The sequence below is a fragment of the Cryptococcus neoformans genome, chromosome 9 (assembly GCF_000149245.1).
Source record: "Cryptococcus neoformans var. grubii H99 chromosome 9, complete sequence".
Lineage (NCBI taxonomy): Eukaryota > Fungi > Basidiomycota > Tremellomycetes > Tremellales > Cryptococcaceae > Cryptococcus > Cryptococcus neoformans.
In genome coordinates this window covers 580,044-595,000 of record NC_026753.1, presented here as the reverse complement: position 1 = coordinate 595,000, position 14,957 = coordinate 580,044, and the positions used below count along the sequence as shown (strand labels likewise).

At 46.8% G+C, this 14,957-nt stretch overlaps 7 protein-coding genes and 1 non-coding gene; 4 read left to right on the top strand and 4 right to left on the bottom strand.

Annotated features, from left to right (window-relative positions):
* Positions 1-443, top strand: part of CNAG_04334 (hypothetical protein) — a 1,392-nt gene extending 949 nt beyond the window's left edge. Inside the window, exons 1-2 of the mRNA XM_012196349.1 lie at positions 1-6; positions 60-443. The exon at positions 1-6 is cut by the window's left edge and continues 949 nt beyond it. Coding sequence (XP_012051739.1) covers positions 1-3 — 3 coding nt within the window. The 3' untranslated portion in view covers positions 4-6; positions 60-443.
* Positions 435-3,490, bottom strand: CNAG_04333 (hypothetical protein). The gene is made up of 4 exons (XM_012196107.1): positions 2,315-3,490; positions 1,913-2,258; positions 1,147-1,860; positions 435-1,093 (listed from the first exon to the last, which is right to left on the bottom strand). The coding sequence occupies exons 1-4, from the start codon at positions 3,094-3,096 to the stop codon at positions 791-793; spliced, it is 2,145 nt and encodes a 714-aa protein (XP_012051497.1). The 5' UTR covers positions 3,097-3,490; the 3' UTR covers positions 435-790.
* Positions 3,491-3,573: 83 nt separating this feature from the next.
* Positions 3,574-6,264, top strand: CNAG_04332 (large subunit ribosomal protein L31). XM_012196348.1 has 7 exons: positions 3,574-3,844; positions 3,891-4,051; positions 4,156-4,229; positions 4,281-4,930; positions 5,004-5,110; positions 5,200-5,632; positions 5,745-6,264. The coding sequence occupies exons 1-4, from the start codon at positions 3,795-3,797 to the stop codon at positions 4,311-4,313; spliced, it is 318 nt and encodes a 105-aa protein (XP_012051738.1). The 5' UTR covers positions 3,574-3,794; the 3' UTR covers positions 4,314-4,930; positions 5,004-5,110; positions 5,200-5,632; positions 5,745-6,264.
* Positions 4,011-6,386, bottom strand: CNAG_04331 (hypothetical protein). XM_012196106.1 has 7 exons: positions 5,949-6,386; positions 5,840-5,897; positions 5,676-5,778; positions 5,289-5,624; positions 5,162-5,239; positions 4,993-5,100; positions 4,011-4,945 (listed from the first exon to the last, which is right to left on the bottom strand). Exons 1-7 carry the CDS (start codon positions 6,082-6,084, stop codon positions 4,499-4,501), a joined length of 1,266 nt encoding a protein of 421 aa, XP_012051496.1. The 5' UTR covers positions 6,085-6,386; the 3' UTR covers positions 4,011-4,498.
* A 213-nt stretch (positions 6,387-6,599) lies between these two features.
* Positions 6,600-9,641, bottom strand: CNAG_12843. XR_001046122.1 has 1 exon: positions 6,600-9,641. It is a non-coding gene; the product is annotated as a hypothetical RNA (non-coding RNA).
* A 281-nt stretch (positions 9,642-9,922) lies between these two features.
* On the top strand, positions 9,923-11,971 carry CNAG_04330 (hypothetical protein). XM_012196105.1 has 3 exons: positions 9,923-10,162; positions 10,212-11,691; positions 11,750-11,971. The coding sequence occupies exons 2-3, from the start codon at positions 10,222-10,224 to the stop codon at positions 11,864-11,866; spliced, it is 1,587 nt and encodes a 528-aa protein (XP_012051495.1). The 5' UTR covers positions 9,923-10,162; positions 10,212-10,221; the 3' UTR covers positions 11,867-11,971.
* Positions 11,934-13,726, bottom strand: CNAG_04329 (hypothetical protein). XM_012196347.1 has 6 exons: positions 13,347-13,726; positions 13,040-13,301; positions 12,575-12,984; positions 12,492-12,523; positions 12,143-12,442; positions 11,934-12,083 (listed from the first exon to the last, which is right to left on the bottom strand). Exons 1-6 carry the CDS (start codon positions 13,654-13,656, stop codon positions 12,021-12,023), a joined length of 1,377 nt encoding a protein of 458 aa, XP_012051737.1. The 5' UTR covers positions 13,657-13,726; the 3' UTR covers positions 11,934-12,020.
* A 27-nt stretch (positions 13,727-13,753) lies between these two features.
* CNAG_04328 (ubiquitin-conjugating enzyme E2 I) lies at positions 13,754-14,898 on the top strand. XM_012196346.1 has 7 exons: positions 13,754-13,919; positions 13,958-14,020; positions 14,140-14,223; positions 14,275-14,323; positions 14,379-14,402; positions 14,464-14,653; positions 14,722-14,898. Exons 1-7 carry the CDS (start codon positions 13,917-13,919, stop codon positions 14,783-14,785), a joined length of 477 nt encoding a protein of 158 aa, XP_012051736.1. The 5' UTR covers positions 13,754-13,916; the 3' UTR covers positions 14,786-14,898.
* Positions 14,899-14,957: the final 59 nt, after the last annotated feature.

Sequence of the window (14,957 nt, the reverse complement as noted above, 5' to 3'; positions counted from 1 at the left end):
TAATCAGTGAGTAAACGTCCTACCTTGAATACCGACTCGCAAACTAATTAAGAGCTTAGATATACAGAAATTACATGCATGATTTTGAGTTGCTTCCTACTTTCGAATCATATGGTTAAGTTCCTCGTGCTTTTTCCTTATCTCCTTATCTCCATTCTCCCTCCCTGTTGCGCCTGGCTCTTTCGAAGCCCCTCTGTGTCGCACTTACACGGTCAGGGGGGTCAAAAAGTAAGCCAAAAAAGAACGTAATACAAGATATTCTAGCCTTGTTTATTCCTCTATGTCTGCTTATGCCACAGACAAAGAGTTATGCTTAAAGGAGACATTTCAATCACTGTGTCAAATAGTCCATATAAAGTATTGTCTTGAACTCACGTTCCGAGGAACTATAGAAAAATACATTAATGCATAAGGACATTATTATATAATCAACTGCATGATCCATACATGTTGCTGTGTTTGCCACAACCGATATTTATCTCTTGTTATATCGCTTTTGTTCACTTAAATGCGGATCTTCTTGTTTTTCTGCACATTTGAGACAGAAGCGACTCTTCTTCCATCCAAGTATTTTTTGTGCGAGTTGTGTGTATCAATTCAATCATTACTGATCATCGAAATTTATGTACAGTAGAAGGGTGGAAGAGGTATCTCGTGCTACGAACAAAGCTAATTAATTTTAGGCTTGAACTCCGGGGCGAAAACTGTTAACTTTGTCCTTGTATAAAACACAGAAATGAAACTGAGATATAAGCTAATACCAACCTATGTGGCAATAATAAGTTGCACACTATTTTCTTCCACTCTGTCTGGATTTTTTAAGCAGCCGACCAGCACCGGGAGTGCCTTTTAACAAGTAAGAGGCAGGCGGCGCAACGTGGACATCATCTGAGTGAGGTTTTAACGGCGTATTTGCGGCCTTGAGGGCGTCAGATGCCCCGGAGTTGACCTTGTCAGCGTGGATTTTGCCGTCAGGATGCTGGATAACCTTGCTGGGCATCGGAGAAAGATCTGATCCCGCAAGAGATGTTGAGTCTGAGGATGATACTTCCTCGATCACGGGTGACTTGAATAATACTGGAGTTTTCTCCGCCTGTGAAATTTCAAATGAGCAACGAACGTTTCAGTGATAAAAATGTCACTAACCTGAGGTGAAAATTTCTCGAACAATTTGTCGATTGTCATTATTTGCCCCGCATGACGAGCAGCATTGATGTGCAAGGGATGAATAGATGGGGTTTGAGCTAGAGCCCTCGAGGGTTGATGAGACTGTCTTGACCTAAAAACTTGAGATCGAGACTTGTGACGCCAGTTGTCACTGACATCTGCCTTACTAAATTGGGAAGAGTCAGGCTTCACATATACTGTCTGGTGACCAGGGACTGGTGCTTGAGCAATTGCCTTATCTGGAGAAACGTTTATTTCGTAGGTCATCGATGATGGGTTGAAAAAGACGGGGAGAAAGGCAGGAATTCGGATTGGGGTAGTATAGGAAGAAGTATAGTCCTCTTCCGATTGAGTAGGAGTGGATCCGACGCGTGACATAGAAGCCGATCTGACACGAGCCTTACAGGCGTTGCGAATAGCTATGATTTCTGACTTGCGTTGATAGTCCGCCGGCGACCCGGGAATAGGAGATAAGGAGACTAGCTGGCGAAGATTGGCATGGGATTTTGAGGGGCCTATGACTGATGTTCCAAGCTTAGGTTCAAGAAGCTCCGTGTCAGAAACAACCCGCTTTTTACCCTGAGGATTAGGGAAAATAACACTTCTATTGTAAGCATCGCTGGCCTCCTGTGTGGTCTCGGCTGTCTCTGAGGAGGAATTTGGAGGCGTTGAGTCAAACTTGCAAGAAATCGACTAATTGACAAGTCATTGAACTGTGAATGGATGGTGAATCATGACGACCTACGTCATGCGCTAGCTTTGAACCTAGAGCCAAGATTGATTTCTCTGTCTTAATACCAATATTCTGATACGTGTCCCTCACGACTAGAGGACCCGCCTTACATGTCTCATCAATGCTGTTGTTGCCCTCACTTATCAATTTCGTGCCTTGAAATCTTTTGCCAGTGCTGTATAGTACGCTTGATCCGGATGCAGATCGAAAGGATTGTACATCTGACGATTGCGTTGCCGACGAGATTGAGCGCACCGACTCAGTTCCTACCATACTCGATACCCCGCCTGAGGCGGGGCGAAGACCAAAAACAGGAGAAACGTATGCCGAGTCATCAGCAACTGTAGCATCAACACCGCTAGACGAAATATCAATATAGAGGCTGAGTCAAAGTTTTGTCGCAAGATTTCTCACCTTGGATTTCTCGCATATGGTAAGGAAAGCGGCCCATAGAGAGTCGGGATCGGCTTAGGTGTCGATGAGAGAATGAGCTCTGGTCGCTTAGCCTTCTTGATTTGATCTCGCCGCCATGACGTGAACTTTTTCTCGGAAAGTGGTTTATTACCGTGATCAACAGAAGACTGGTGTAAGTGTGTACCGTAATTGACAGATGACCTCTGTATCTCATGTGATTCACTGTAATGATCCAAAACCAGTTGTTGCCGGCCAGAAAACTGTGTACTAGTTGAAGGTTCAATAGGGTCCTTGGATAGATCTGTGACTGTCGCCGTGGATGTTGGTTTGGATGGAGTGCCTTCGTTTACCAACTCTCTCTTCCTGAGCATAAATGGTAAGCTTTGAGGACCGAAGCTTAACTCGGCAGGGGTTGAAAATTCGCTAACGATACCGGCGGACGTAGGCGTCCTATTGGCTGTCGCAGAGATGTCGGCTAGAGGGCATCGAGACGGGCGAGATGAGTTGCTATCTTCTCCAGCAATGAAGGTATCGTCAGATGCTTTGGGGCGGAAATCACTCCGGGGAAAGAGCGATTGTGCATGCTTGTTTTCAGTTCCAAAAGCGTCCTCAGGGATAACAGTGATTCCGGAGATAGATGATGTTGATCGATGCGCACGGGCCTCCAAGGATTTGCCACCCGCGAGGGATTGGCTATTGGCGTGACTTTGTTGTCTTGTCTGTGCCTGTGAATCCCCGTCCTCGGTTCCACTGGAGTCAGAAAAATTGCCGTCACGACCCATACTGGTCAATCGGTAGCCTAAAGAGCTGAGACGATTGGAAGAGTGAGAGGAAGGAAGGGACGCGGCTGCCACGCGTTGAACGAAGACGTTTGTAAAATGCTGCGAGGCTGCAAAGAGCAGAGGTAAAATAGAGGAGTGGGAAATGACTGCGCAAAGAGACGATGAAGGAGGAAGGAAAATAAATGAAAAGAGAGAAGATGGCAGCAAAGAAAGATGGAGAGGAGTGAAAAGGGAGAGCAGATGTAGAAGGGGTAGAATGATATAAATGATGAACAACGGCAACGAATAGCCAGAAGAAGAATGCGAAGACTGGCGCCTAGCCTGAAACTGAAGTCAGCCGCGCTTGTGGTGTTTCATCAAGGAAATGTCGGCGAAAACGGAGCACATAAGTGTGGCTATTCGTGGCAACGACTAGCATATGCAAGTTACAAGATTTTCTTCGTTGTAGTCACATACATGAGGAATGCCCACTGAGGCCCGGAGTGTACCTACGTAGATCGGGACACAACCGATTATTGACAGTCCTTGTTGGGTTTCCAAAAAAATCTCTATTTTCAATTTGATTCCGTTTCCCCCGATGCGTCTGACAGAACTCCTCGCTCCGTCGTACGTATGTCGGTTATTGCTCTTCACGAGTTTTTATCAGAGTTTCCTTAAAATCCCTTTCCACCGGCCACTCCACACAGATAGGAAACACAATGCTCGGAGCATTCAGACCTACATCCTTTGTTTCCGGAGGTCTTCTCTGGTACGCGTTCCCAGGGAGAATGTCATTAAGCTGATCTTTTCGATAGGAAAAATCCCTGGCGTCTTTCTCCGACCCGGAAAGCTAATCAGCGCAAGCGCCTGAAGAGGGTCGACGATGTTATCTCCATGGTGGCTGAAAGCGGAGTGACGACACGCAGCCTGGTGAAGGCTTTGGCCTTACCAACTGAGGCGGAAATGAACCCAAGAGGTAAGTTGAAGTGTCCTCGACTGCGGTCGGCAAGGTGTACTCAGGCCGTGTACGGGCAAAGAAGAGAGTGTACAATGCAGCTACATGAGCTAACGTCTCTTCAGACAAGTATACAACGTTCTCAAAACGTGATCCCGGTTACAGAAAGAGTCAACATAAAGTGCCAAAGTGGACACGAGTAAGTCTCGTTGTGTCTATGGCAATTAGATCCTAACTAGCATCTCTGCAGTTGACGTTACGCGAAAACCCCAAGGGTTTCTAATCATCATATCATCATTCATCTGTCGCAGTGCTGCATGTACCATATATCAAACATTGATTTACCTTTCCATCTCAGGTCTTACGATTGTAATTGCCATTCATGAAATTGTCAAAGCAGAACCAATGGTGCCTCTCTGGCAGTCAAGTAAACTAACTCTGTTCAGGTACAGGTCCCTCAGTATTCTCTCAACCCATACCTGGCCAAGAGGGCATGCCGCTACCGTACCAACTTAACCCACTGTTATAGGGTATTTGCCCCCCAACATTTGGTAAAAAGGGCCTCTGCCCCCATCCCGTACTGTGAGTCATTGACGGCGCGGAGCTTGGTTGGGGGTAAGGCGTATTGGCCATGTGTCCAAGACCAGGAGATAGATGGTAATAGTCTGGCATCATATTCATTCCTTGCTGCATTGATCCAATAAAATAATTTGACGGATTGCCAGGGCTGAAATCATCATAGATGTTGTTGATGGGGAGAGATTGGTGACGTTTCTTACGACGGCGCGATCCTTCAGCATAAGGAGGTGCTTGCGTGTCCATTGGGCGAAGAGACTGAGAAATATGAGGGGTATGTGAAGGGTGTGGAGTGGTGGGAGTGGTAGGACGATGTTGGCTATGGTGAGCTCTGGGACGCTAGACTTACTTCAGCTTTTCGTATTAGAGGGATACAAAACACTAACTTCATCTACAGAACGAATGACCCATGCTGTCAGGCATTGCATCAAGGAAGGTTCCCTGCTTTTTCTGTCAATTAAAGGCCCAACAGCGCACGAGGTATAATTGGCATCCTAATCAGTGGTCAGCCAACACTTTTGCTGGAACAAGACCGTATGTACATGGCAAACTGACCAATTGACCAAAAACCCAATATCTTAAATTGGTGACAGCAAAGAAATACACCTGGTTCTGCACACAGCTATCGTAAACCTATTCTGCGTTATCGATATTTTCTTTTCAAAGAGAATGCGCGACTCACCTGCGCCTGTAGGATATTTGCTTGTCCTACATCCCCAATCCAGGTTTCTTTATCATAAGGCCACCATCCCTCCCCTCCTCGCGTCTTTGCAAATTCCTTGATCGTACTGGAATCCAGGACGCTAGGTGGCCTGATTTCGATCGACATCGATCGATCCGTGTCTTCATTTTTGTTGACGAGCACCATTGAGCCAAAGCCATCCCAAAGGAAGTCCTTCGACCGCGATGTCGGTATGGGTGGCAAAGGCGGAGGGCGCGGTGAAGGGATGAGATGAAACGTAAAGGTCTGCGAAGAGTATCGAAGCATGTGTAAGGTGGACACGGCCGTTTTGAGAAGCTGCGAAAGTGCGTATGAGTCTTGACTTCGTCTTGTGTACAACAAACTTACAGTACCCGTCAACCAACTTAATAACCCATTGTCTTCCGATTCATGCACCGTTGGGTCAAAAAATTCCAGGGTATCATAACCATCTGCTGAAAGAGCGAAAATCCTACAAAGTTGAGCTGGTATTAGCAAAGATCCGTCATCTTATGAAATGAAAGTTGACTCACTGCGCGCCCCATCTATTCGCTATGTCTATAGGGTAGGCAGGCACATTTTCTGCTTGAACTGGTTTGAGATTAGATGGTTTGACGGATGATGAGTATAACATGGACTAACAATCGATTATATCTCTCTGCCACCCTGTCTTCTGTTTCCAATTAACCAAGGCTCGACTATTTCGAGCCCGGTCTGTTTCTTCTAAGCGTCTATGCCACTCCCAACTCATTTCCTCCTGACCTTTTCTTGTACCCATCGCCCAAAAACCACTTTTCGCCTCTCGTCCCGGCCATCGATCCCATAAGGGTACCTTGGCTAGTCGAAGATAGTCAAGGAGATCGTCGGCGGGTGTGATTAATGAATGGCGAGAAGAAAGTGGTGTGGAAGTAAAGAAGGACTGATCAGACAAGGAAATATTGGAAAAGAGTGAGCGCAGCCTAAGACCGGTAGTGTCAGGGACGTCACGCCGGTCAGCGTAAAAGCCCGACGCTCAATCGAAGAGGGTGGCGAGAAGGAAGGACGAGGACAGAATAGCCGAGGCCTGAAAGGGAACAGGAGCCGGACTAATGGCTGACCGATGCGACTTTTAGACGTTGGAAGGTCTGGAAGGTGGAAAGAGGCAACGGGACTGGGACAAGGTAAGAGAAGACAACAGTATTGATTTTCTGGGGAAAACTATGGAAACTATAAACTACGGTTTATATACTTTTCCTAGTTTTCCTTGCTTACTCATCTTTCTCATACTGCTGACTCATGTACCGGACGGGCCCGAGGAGGTGGTGAGCATGCTGACCAGAGCATGTATGGATAGCTCGAGGGAGACGGGAAGGTAGCGAGATGACTGGAGGGAGACCGGAGGACGAGGAGAGGTGTTGAGAAACCAAAGAGAATTTAGACGATCGGCCGCGGTCGTCGGAGGTGGAGGTACTTTGGTTCGGCGGCAGAGAGAGGTGGCGGTTTCGGGTATCACTTCTGCATAGCGTCGTGACAGGTAGGTTGAGAAGAACTTCTTGCATGGGCTGAAGCTCTAGGTTTATGTGCCTTCGTGGGCAGGTCAGATCCCGTCTCAGACCGGTAATTTCTCGGGTATACCTCGTGGGAGGGATAGCATGACCGTGTTCCAGTGTTACTTCGTATACCATCTCTCAGGCTGCTGAAAGAGCCCATGACTGGCCCGACATAAGACATCGGTCGCGAAGGTGAAGGTTTGTCTGATCTTTCACTCCACGATGCTCCCGAGTTCGTTTCGTCCACAGTACGCCGACTAGCGAGTTTAGTGGGACTGCGCAGGGCCGGTTTTAACATGTTTGCCTGAAAAACTCGATGCTTAGGCTTTTTTCTACCCAGCCCTATCATCTCAACAGGTTCTCCCGTTGGGCCAACTCCGTTAGTGATCCCGAAACTTGGATCATTGATGCCAGTAGAATAGCCATCATCAGACTCGTATCCCAAGTCTGAACGGATTGTCCTTTGACTTCCTCGCGACCTGGTGGAATCGAAGGAAACTCTTGAGCGGATAGATCGATCGGACGACATTTTTTGGATTCGCTCATGTGAATGACTGCGTCGAGATGTATGCGGCGTTGGCGCCCTACGATGATTCGGATTGGCCGCTTTCTGCGATTGAAGAACTTTATTAGCGGCGTCAGTCGAAGGATATACAGTTTCCGTGGAGGAAAGCTTGCGCGTGCGATTATGCCTTTCCTGGCGGCTTTCAAGATGCTGATGGACGTGCATCGACGACTGTTGTACCAGCATCCTTTCTGGACTTATAAAATCAAGAGACTCTCGCCTACGACGTCCGGCGGCAGTGTTTGCGCGATCAGGAAACATAAAATGATCAGTTGAAGGGGTGCGAGCATGACCCTTGGTTGAAGACAAGCTTGAATTCCTGCCGTGATTCGTGATTTGGCAAGGGGCGTGTATAAAAAGGGGAGACATCGATAAAATACGTTACAGATACTCTCAGCGGCGATAGCTGGAATGAACCCTAGACGTATGGAAAGCGTGCTGTTCGCCTAGGCGGCTGAGATGTAGAGGGTTGGTGATCGATTTTTTCTTGAAATTGGAGTTGTAATGTTGGATGTTCGAAGCAAATTGTCAGGTGGTCGGATCTCCGGACTTTTCTAGGTGATGTGACCTACGATTGGTCTACTGTCCAGAACAGAGTGGCGAGGTCAGGTAAAAACTCTCGTCGGTAAATGTGAGGTTTTGGTGTCAAATCCTTTCTGAGGTCTATTTTATCGGCTCTTGTGCTGGGTTTTGTCACTGGAGTACCTCCTGCTAGGATGGTCTTGTTTATCTCTGTTTTTCTTTTCTATCTCTTGTAGATAGCTGACCAGGTAAGGCCGGTTCAGGATAATGTTCCTACGCAATATGGTGAGGATAGACAAAGGGTTCTGGAATCAGGACAGAAGGTTGGTATACTCGAGGCGTTTGAGCGTTTGATATTTTTGTAGATGGTGAATACACTATGAGAGGAGGTGGTATGGGTGCTGGCTGGTGGATAACAGAATGGGCAGAGGGATGCACGGGAACAACAAGAGGGGGAGGGGCTACAGTCACAGGAGAATAAGCATTTTTTGTTGCAGGTTGATACAAGGGTTTTTGCCATTAAAGGCACAAAGACGATACGGAAAAATTGTACGGATCATCTCCCATACAGAAAGTTCTGAAACAAAATGTAGACCGAATTGTAGACCTTCTGTTACCGGTACTACCGGTCGAATCCTGATAGGTCAATTTACCGTATTCCTTGCTCTACGTAATGCTCAAAAACCCCAGATAACTTGGGGTCAAGAAGCAGGGCTCTGTTAAAGATAAAGGCTGATAGATACTCACCACGAGGTTCCCTGACGTATGGCCTATAGCTTCTTCGGTCACAACAAAAGTCACAACAAGGCCCACAGCAGTTGTTATCACAACAGCAATCGGCAGAGCAATGCTAAAGGATGGCAAATAAGTCAGTTGTAAGGGGCGTGACAGTCATGGGCGGTATTTAGTAACGGCTGAATTGTGAAGAGATGTCGCAGATGACGTGGATCTGCAGCCTGATGCGACGAATCATGCCCATTCAACACATGCCGCAGGGTGAACCGCAGTTTAGCCCCACATAGGCCGTAGTGAGAAAGTATGAGGCGTGCCAATGGGACCCTGGAAGTGGAGTCTCAGACTCACAGTTGAATAGCAAACTCCCATGAAGCAGGAGACAGTTTCAAGCCTTCTTGCAGGGCTCCAGCGTACGTCGAAGATGAAAATGAAGAGAAAACGCTATCGATCAAATGCAATTGCAGGCCATTGAAGGGCCCCACAGTACCCGACGAAGCTCCGAGGGCCAAAACCAGAATCCAGAATGATCCAGCTTCGTTCGCGTGTATTTGCAGATTTTTCCTGTCATCACTCAACATGAACTACCCGAAAATCCCGGATCCCGAGTGATGGGGCATTGAATTGTCTCGGACCCCAAATTTGCTGTTCGAGAAAAAAAAAAGGAGCATGTGTGGTGCATGGTAATTAACAAGGGCAAGGAGATCTTGAGGAAGAAGTACAGCACTGTTCTTGCGTGTAAAGGGTGCGAGAATCTGGAACAATAGAAAGTATTTCAGCGAACGCTGAAAGCCAGATGAGGCCATGGGGGGGATGCTTTATTTTGATGGGCGGGGCGTGCGGCGTGGCAAACAGAAAGTCGGAAATAGATGATGGATGACGATGCTGCCTGTTGATTGTTTCAGGAAAAGAAACAACACAGCTGGTGGCTGCCTTTTTTGTGCTTAAATTGTGACGAGTCTTTATCCGCCTTTTCTCCCAAGAAAGAACAAAAAAGAATCATAACAGTGCTGTATAGCGACTGTATTTGTAATATCATTATCGTGTGCCATCATCGTCAACGACTCCAAATCTCACATCGCATTGGCATATGTTAATAAGTGTCGAAAGAGGCAGCCCTACGGCACTCAATAATGTTTTGCAGAGTCTTTCAGGCGGATATACCCAAATGCCGGATTACTAACATCCTTCCTGCTGTTGGCGTCCAGTCAAGACGCATTGTAACGTTGACTGACCACATCAGATGGCAAATTATCGGTGCAAGTATCCGACCTGACTCTTACCGCTAGCTGTTCGGCAATTTCTGCCCCGCCCCGCTCTCTTATCCGATCTTCTCCAAAAACAAGGAAGAAGGTGATGTCGTCTCTCAAGTTATATCCGCCAAATCATTGCATCTCCTTTATATACAACCCAGTCATCAACGTGGAAGAAGTATAGAGGACAAAGTTCTGCATGATTATTTCCATTCATCAATATTAATCACTCACACATTTCAATCCAACTTCTAGGTATGATCTATGCGATGCATTCTCAAATGCTGACTAGACTCTTCCATAGATAGTCCGCCATGTCTTCCACATTGGTACCCCGTCCACCTTCAGAACAAGCCCTCCGCACCATTCTTCCTCCCTCTTCTCCACAAACCGGAATCTACAATGAACCGCGTATCCCTCTAGAAGTCAATGTTGTACCTATCACTGTGTCATCAGATGGGAAACGTTATCAGGCCCCATCATTGACCGAAAATTGTATCTTGTTGACAGTGATCAATAGCAGCAGCGGACAATACACTTCTGCGTTTGGTAAAGAATACTGCAGGCTCGCCAAAGATATTGTACTCCTTATGTTCACCTCTTTTCACCCCTGCTTCGGCCGCATAATCACTTCGACTGAGTTTGCATTCTATCACCTCCAATTCCTTCACCAGCAACCCAATATGGCCAGATTGTTGTCAGAGATTCTGGATGCTGTAATGTATAACATCACGCTGGTGACGTTCAAACTGGACGAAATCATCGCTTGCGTCAAATGGCAGCCTTCGGTCGTGCGAGAAATGGACTACCACGCCAGAATGGAAGGACTTCACATAGAGAACAATGGTGACGAGGAAGAAGGAAACTCAGCACCCAAGCAGGGGACATTGTACACATTCAATCCAGACCATGGATGGTCTGGCTGCATTCGTGTGCCTTCAAGCTCAACACAACCCATTCAACTTTTCAGACTCAAGACCGCCAGTGAAGTTGCCGAAGGGCTCAAGCATGGAAACTCGGATGCTTTGATAGAGGTAAAAGATTGGATTCTAACTTTAACAGAGGAAAATGAGGAATTTGAATGCTCTTATAGACTCAGATCCGTAGAGACAGAAGGGAAGAGCAAAGGTGGGCAAAAAGGAACAGACAGTATTTCGACCGATTCTGGTAACTCAGACAACTCGAATGACTCGGATGTTTCGGGTGACTCGGATGATGGGAAGGATTCGAATGGTGTAGATACCGGACGAAAGAAAAGGTGTCGATCATCGGCCGTAAGGGATGGACAGAGAAATATTCATATCATTGAATTCAGTAGCAAAACAGGCAGGATTGACAAAAGCAAACCTCGACAGGAAGCTGAAAGCTATGGTGACGATGCAGATGCCGAAGGTGAAGATGACAATGTCAGCTCGGGAATGGACTCGCCGATAGACATCAACATGACTCTGGAATCTGATACCGATAGCGACCCGGCAAGTGGCATTGACGTCTACGAACCCACTACAGAAGATGAGGATAGTGAGGATGGGGATGAAGATGAATATGTACCTGTATCTCGCGGCCGTGGCCGATCGTCCGCTCGTGTGTCAAACAGCAAGATTCCTTATCGGAAGCAAGTCAAGAAACACATACAGAATAGACGAAGGACTTCAAAAGCCTCGTCTTGCTTCAACTCTGACTCAACTACGAAGCCGAGGTTTAGCAACACCCATCTCACCCACGCTTCACCCATTAACCGTGCGAGACATGCTTGTGAAGAGTGCCGCAGGAGAAGAGTCAAGGTGAGTCTTTCCACATATTGTATACAATTGACGGGAACTGAATTTAGATGAGCTTTAGTGCGATGAAACTCAGCCAGCTTGTACCAGGTGTTGGCGTCTAAATAAGAACTGCGTATGGGGTAAACCACCGCAATACGGCAAGATGGGAGAAAAAATCAAATCGAGCAAAACGTAGAGGCAATACAGTTTTTTCCTCAGGATCTTTGAAAATATTGTATACGATCTTATAGAATACAGTTAGTGAAAGACCGACCAAGATGATGCATACATGAAACCCATTACATCGTATACAAACTAAAAGATTTCTACTTAGGCTGAATGTCCATATTTTACACTAAACCTCCCCAACAGCCCAGTCCAGCAAACACACTTCCGAGGGCAATAATCAACGCCTTTAGAAGACGTCATCAGGTTATTCAAAATTTAGTATAAGGGAAATAAAGACACTCACCCCCCAAGTAACTGCACCGATACCCAATCGACCGACCACCTTCCATACCAGGTTGACACCCACGTGAACGAGAACAACAATAACCCATGCCAGCCAGAGGTACTTGCTTGCATCTCTATCAGGTTCCATTGTAAGGACAGATTCTGCTTCCACAGCGGCACCATCGGGAAAAGGGGAAGGGTGAGAGTGGCGATAGATTGGGGTCGGGTTGAAGTAGAAAGCAGAAAGAATGAGGGTGAGACCGAGATTGAGAAGGAGAGTGTCCAATCTCCAAAGAAGGTGGAATGGGAAGGGAATATTCTACATTATTTTAGTAAAGTTTTGATAGTGCTACAGCAATAGCACTTACGGGGAAAGGGACACCGATCACCTGCTCGAGATCTATATGATTGCACCATTAGCATTTACATCCAAAATTTCAGAAACAATCACCTCTTCTCGCTCTCATCCTTTCTAGGATTTCCACCTTTTTCTCCAATTCAGACTCGTCCAGCTCATCCTCTTCTTCATCCTCTCCCTCCTCAATGTCTCTATCACTCTCTTCCTCGTCCCTTTCTTCGACGGCGCTCAGCATACTCTCTCTCTTGGCCCTCTCTTGTTCATCTTCACCATCGGCATGGTCCTCTTCATCCGGCAAATATAATTTATCCGAACTAGGCATGATTTCTTGATACAGAGAAAGTTGTTCCCAGCCTTGGACGATTCCCCAGGCTACTTCCGCTACACCCCATCCCAATCCGAGATAATAGGACGAATGAAAACCTGATGTAGGAGAAGGAACGATCAGTGGGAGTGTTACCAGTCGGAGTGCTTCATGCAGCGTGCAATGGAGCATTCTGGAACTAATCCCCAGCGTCAATGCTTTACAATTGTTGGACTGATGAACACGACACTTACATGAACCCAGTCGCTGTGGGAGAGAAACGTAACCATTCAACTACAACAAATATAGGCACCCTCGTGGTTTGCACGGTACAGCTTGCAAAGATCCCAATTATGAATGGGTAGGGCAATAAGGGGTGGGGATATTGTTGACCGGCTTCACGTTCTTTCTTGGTTGGTGGCCAGGCATAGGTGACCAGGAGAACAAGAAGGATGAGCCATGCGAGGGTTATGATAGGCACCAGGAGGTATAGCCTCGACATTGTCTTCCAAGTCACTTTGTAGGGTTAGATTTGAAACCGTTGATGTGTGAAACACTTACCGGTGATGATCGGGGCATATTCCTCTTCCGCTTCATAATCGCCCTGCTCTATATCCTGCGGGTCCTTGGGATGTAGGCTATGAGAAGATGCTGTCCTCATGCTATCAAGGGTAACTCTGCTAGGGCCGGATTGGCCGTTGTCATGGTTTGAACCTTGCTGCACGGTGCTGGCGTAGGAGGGGTATGACTGGTAGAGGGCAGACGCTGTGTCTGGGTAAGAGTGGTGGTGGGAAGCGGGAGCCGAATCATGGAATGCTTCCACGTGGCCCGAGTTCTGTATAGCTGCCGGGATAAGAGCGTGCACACCCATCCTAGTGCGGGTACTGCTGGTGAGTTTGTCGAACGTATGGCGGATGGTTTCGTTATCAATCGCGTTTCTCGAGTTAATCATCCGCCGGAAGAGATCTTTTAATTAATAAGATAACAAAGCAAAGAAAACTACTAAATATCTTAATTACGATTCACAACACATCGGGTGGCGTAGACAACAAAAAGAATAACAAAAATAGTACTGGCTTCGTCTGTTTAGATCCTTCAATAACAGCCTCCCAATTATCCACAGAATCGAAAATGGTAAGGTGCCCTTGGTAAGGCATGGCTGACGTTCCTAGAGCAATTTGGCCCAAGCGCGACTTCACGAGGAGAGGAAGCAATGGAGAAAAGACCATCCATTTGTAAGCTCTTGCATTCTTTTCCAAGGACAACATCCTTCTCAATCTGGTCCACGCTTTTACTAGGCGTTGAGGTTCCGGAAGGGCTGTCTGGGTAGGCCAGCGTGCTAATACGTCTATAGGGCTTCTATGCCAGACCAACAAAGGCGGCTGATGGAACCTTGAACATTATGAGTTGGGAAGTTGGAATACCAGGGAAGGCTGGTGTGAGTGTTTTAGCTTATCGAATGCACGAAAAAAAAGCTGACAAGGTGTAGACTGACTGGGAAGGAGGTATCTACGTTGTCAAGATGAACTTTCCGGACGGTGAGTGTCGTTTTGTGATTGTATACTTGTTAATGCTGACAGAGCTATGCTTTAGAATTCCCTACAAAGCCTCCAAAGTGTAAGCATCGTTAACTTTGAGAGCAAATATAAGTTAAGGCATGGTTTAACGGTTTATTTAGGCAAGTTTGATCCTCCCCTCTTTCATCCCAACGTCTATCCCTCTGGAACAATTTGTCTCTCCATTTTGGACGAAGAAAAGTCTTGGAAACCCTCGATCACCGTCAAGCAAATCTGTCTTGGTATCCAAGATTTGCTTGAACATGCTAATGTAAATGATCCTGCTCAGGTGGAGGCGTATCACATGTTCAAGTGAGTAATGGACCATTCCGTTTTCTTACCCGATCGTCCTCGTCTCGCGCTGACCAAATCGCAAATAGGAACGATCGCACATCCTATGACAAGCGTATCAGGCAGCAGGCTGTTGAACGCCGACCCAAGTAGAGCGTTGTAATCTTAGAGTGTCGTGTGGCTAGCTGTCCAGTAATCGTGGCTGGCTATTTATATTCCTCCTCTTGGGCTGTAGCATCTGGCTATGCATCTTGTACCCCTTTTGCATTGTAATAACCTCTGTCATGCACGAGGAGACTGAGCCGGAAATGGGGTGCATGCATGG

What these genes read in the sequence shown, in the direction of transcription:
- CNAG_04333 (XM_012196107.1), bottom strand. Translation starts at nt 3,096, where the DNA reads ATGGGTCGTGACGGCAATTTTTCTGACTCCAGTGGAACCGAGGACGGG. An exon ending in CCATATGCGAGAAATCCAAG is followed by an intron (nt 2,259 to 2,314) that starts GTGAGAAATCTT and finishes TATTTCGTCTAG; the next exon opens with CGGTGTTGATGCTACAGTTG. An exon ending in GTTCAAAGCTAGCGCATGAC is followed by an intron (nt 1,861 to 1,912) that starts GTAGGTCGTCAT and finishes CTTGTCAATTAG; the next exon opens with TCGATTTCTTGCAAGTTTGA.
- CNAG_04332 (XM_012196348.1), top strand. Translation starts at nt 3,795, where the DNA reads ATGCTCGGAGCATTCAGACCTACATCCTTTGTTTCCGGAGGTCTTCTC. An exon ending in GGCGGAAATGAACCCAAGAG is followed by an intron (nt 4,052 to 4,155) that starts GTAAGTTGAAGT and finishes ACGTCTCTTCAG; the next exon opens with ACAAGTATACAACGTTCTCA. An exon ending in AAGTGCCAAAGTGGACACGA is followed by an intron (nt 4,230 to 4,280) that starts GTAAGTCTCGTT and finishes GCATCTCTGCAG; the next exon opens with TTGACGTTACGCGAAAACCC.
- CNAG_04331 (XM_012196106.1), bottom strand. Translation starts at nt 6,084, where the DNA reads ATGGGTACAAGAAAAGGTCAGGAGGAAATGAGTTGGGAGTGGCATAGA. An exon ending in GCAGAGAGATATAATCGATT is followed by an intron (nt 5,898 to 5,948) that starts GTTAGTCCATGT and finishes ATCTCAAACCAG; the next exon opens with TTCAAGCAGAAAATGTGCCT. An exon ending in TCATTCGTTCTGTAGATGAA is followed by an intron (nt 4,946 to 4,992) that starts GTTAGTGTTTTG and finishes AAGTAAGTCTAG; the next exon opens with CGTCCCAGAGCTCACCATAG.
- CNAG_04330 (XM_012196105.1), top strand. Translation starts at nt 10,222, where the DNA reads ATGTCTTCCACATTGGTACCCCGTCCACCTTCAGAACAAGCCCTCCGC. An exon ending in GCCGCAGGAGAAGAGTCAAG is followed by an intron (nt 11,692 to 11,749) that starts GTGAGTCTTTCC and finishes GATGAGCTTTAG; the next exon opens with TGCGATGAAACTCAGCCAGC.
- CNAG_04329 (XM_012196347.1), bottom strand. Translation starts at nt 13,656, where the DNA reads ATGGGTGTGCACGCTCTTATCCCGGCAGCTATACAGAACTCGGGCCAC. An exon ending in CCCACAGCGACTGGGTTCAT is followed by an intron (nt 12,985 to 13,039) that starts GTAAGTGTCGTG and finishes GCTGGGGATTAG; the next exon opens with TTCCAGAATGCTCCATTGCA. An exon ending in AAGGATGAGAGCGAGAAGAG is followed by an intron (nt 12,524 to 12,574) that starts GTGATTGTTTCT and finishes GCAATCATATAG; the next exon opens with ATCTCGAGCAGGTGATCGGT.
- CNAG_04328 (XM_012196346.1), top strand. An exon ending in CAAGATGAACTTTCCGGACG is followed by an intron (nt 14,324 to 14,378) that starts GTGAGTGTCGTT and finishes GCTATGCTTTAG; the next exon opens with AATTCCCTACAAAGCCTCCA. An exon ending in CCCTACAAAGCCTCCAAAGT is followed by an intron (nt 14,403 to 14,463) that starts GTAAGCATCGTT and finishes CGGTTTATTTAG; the next exon opens with GCAAGTTTGATCCTCCCCTC.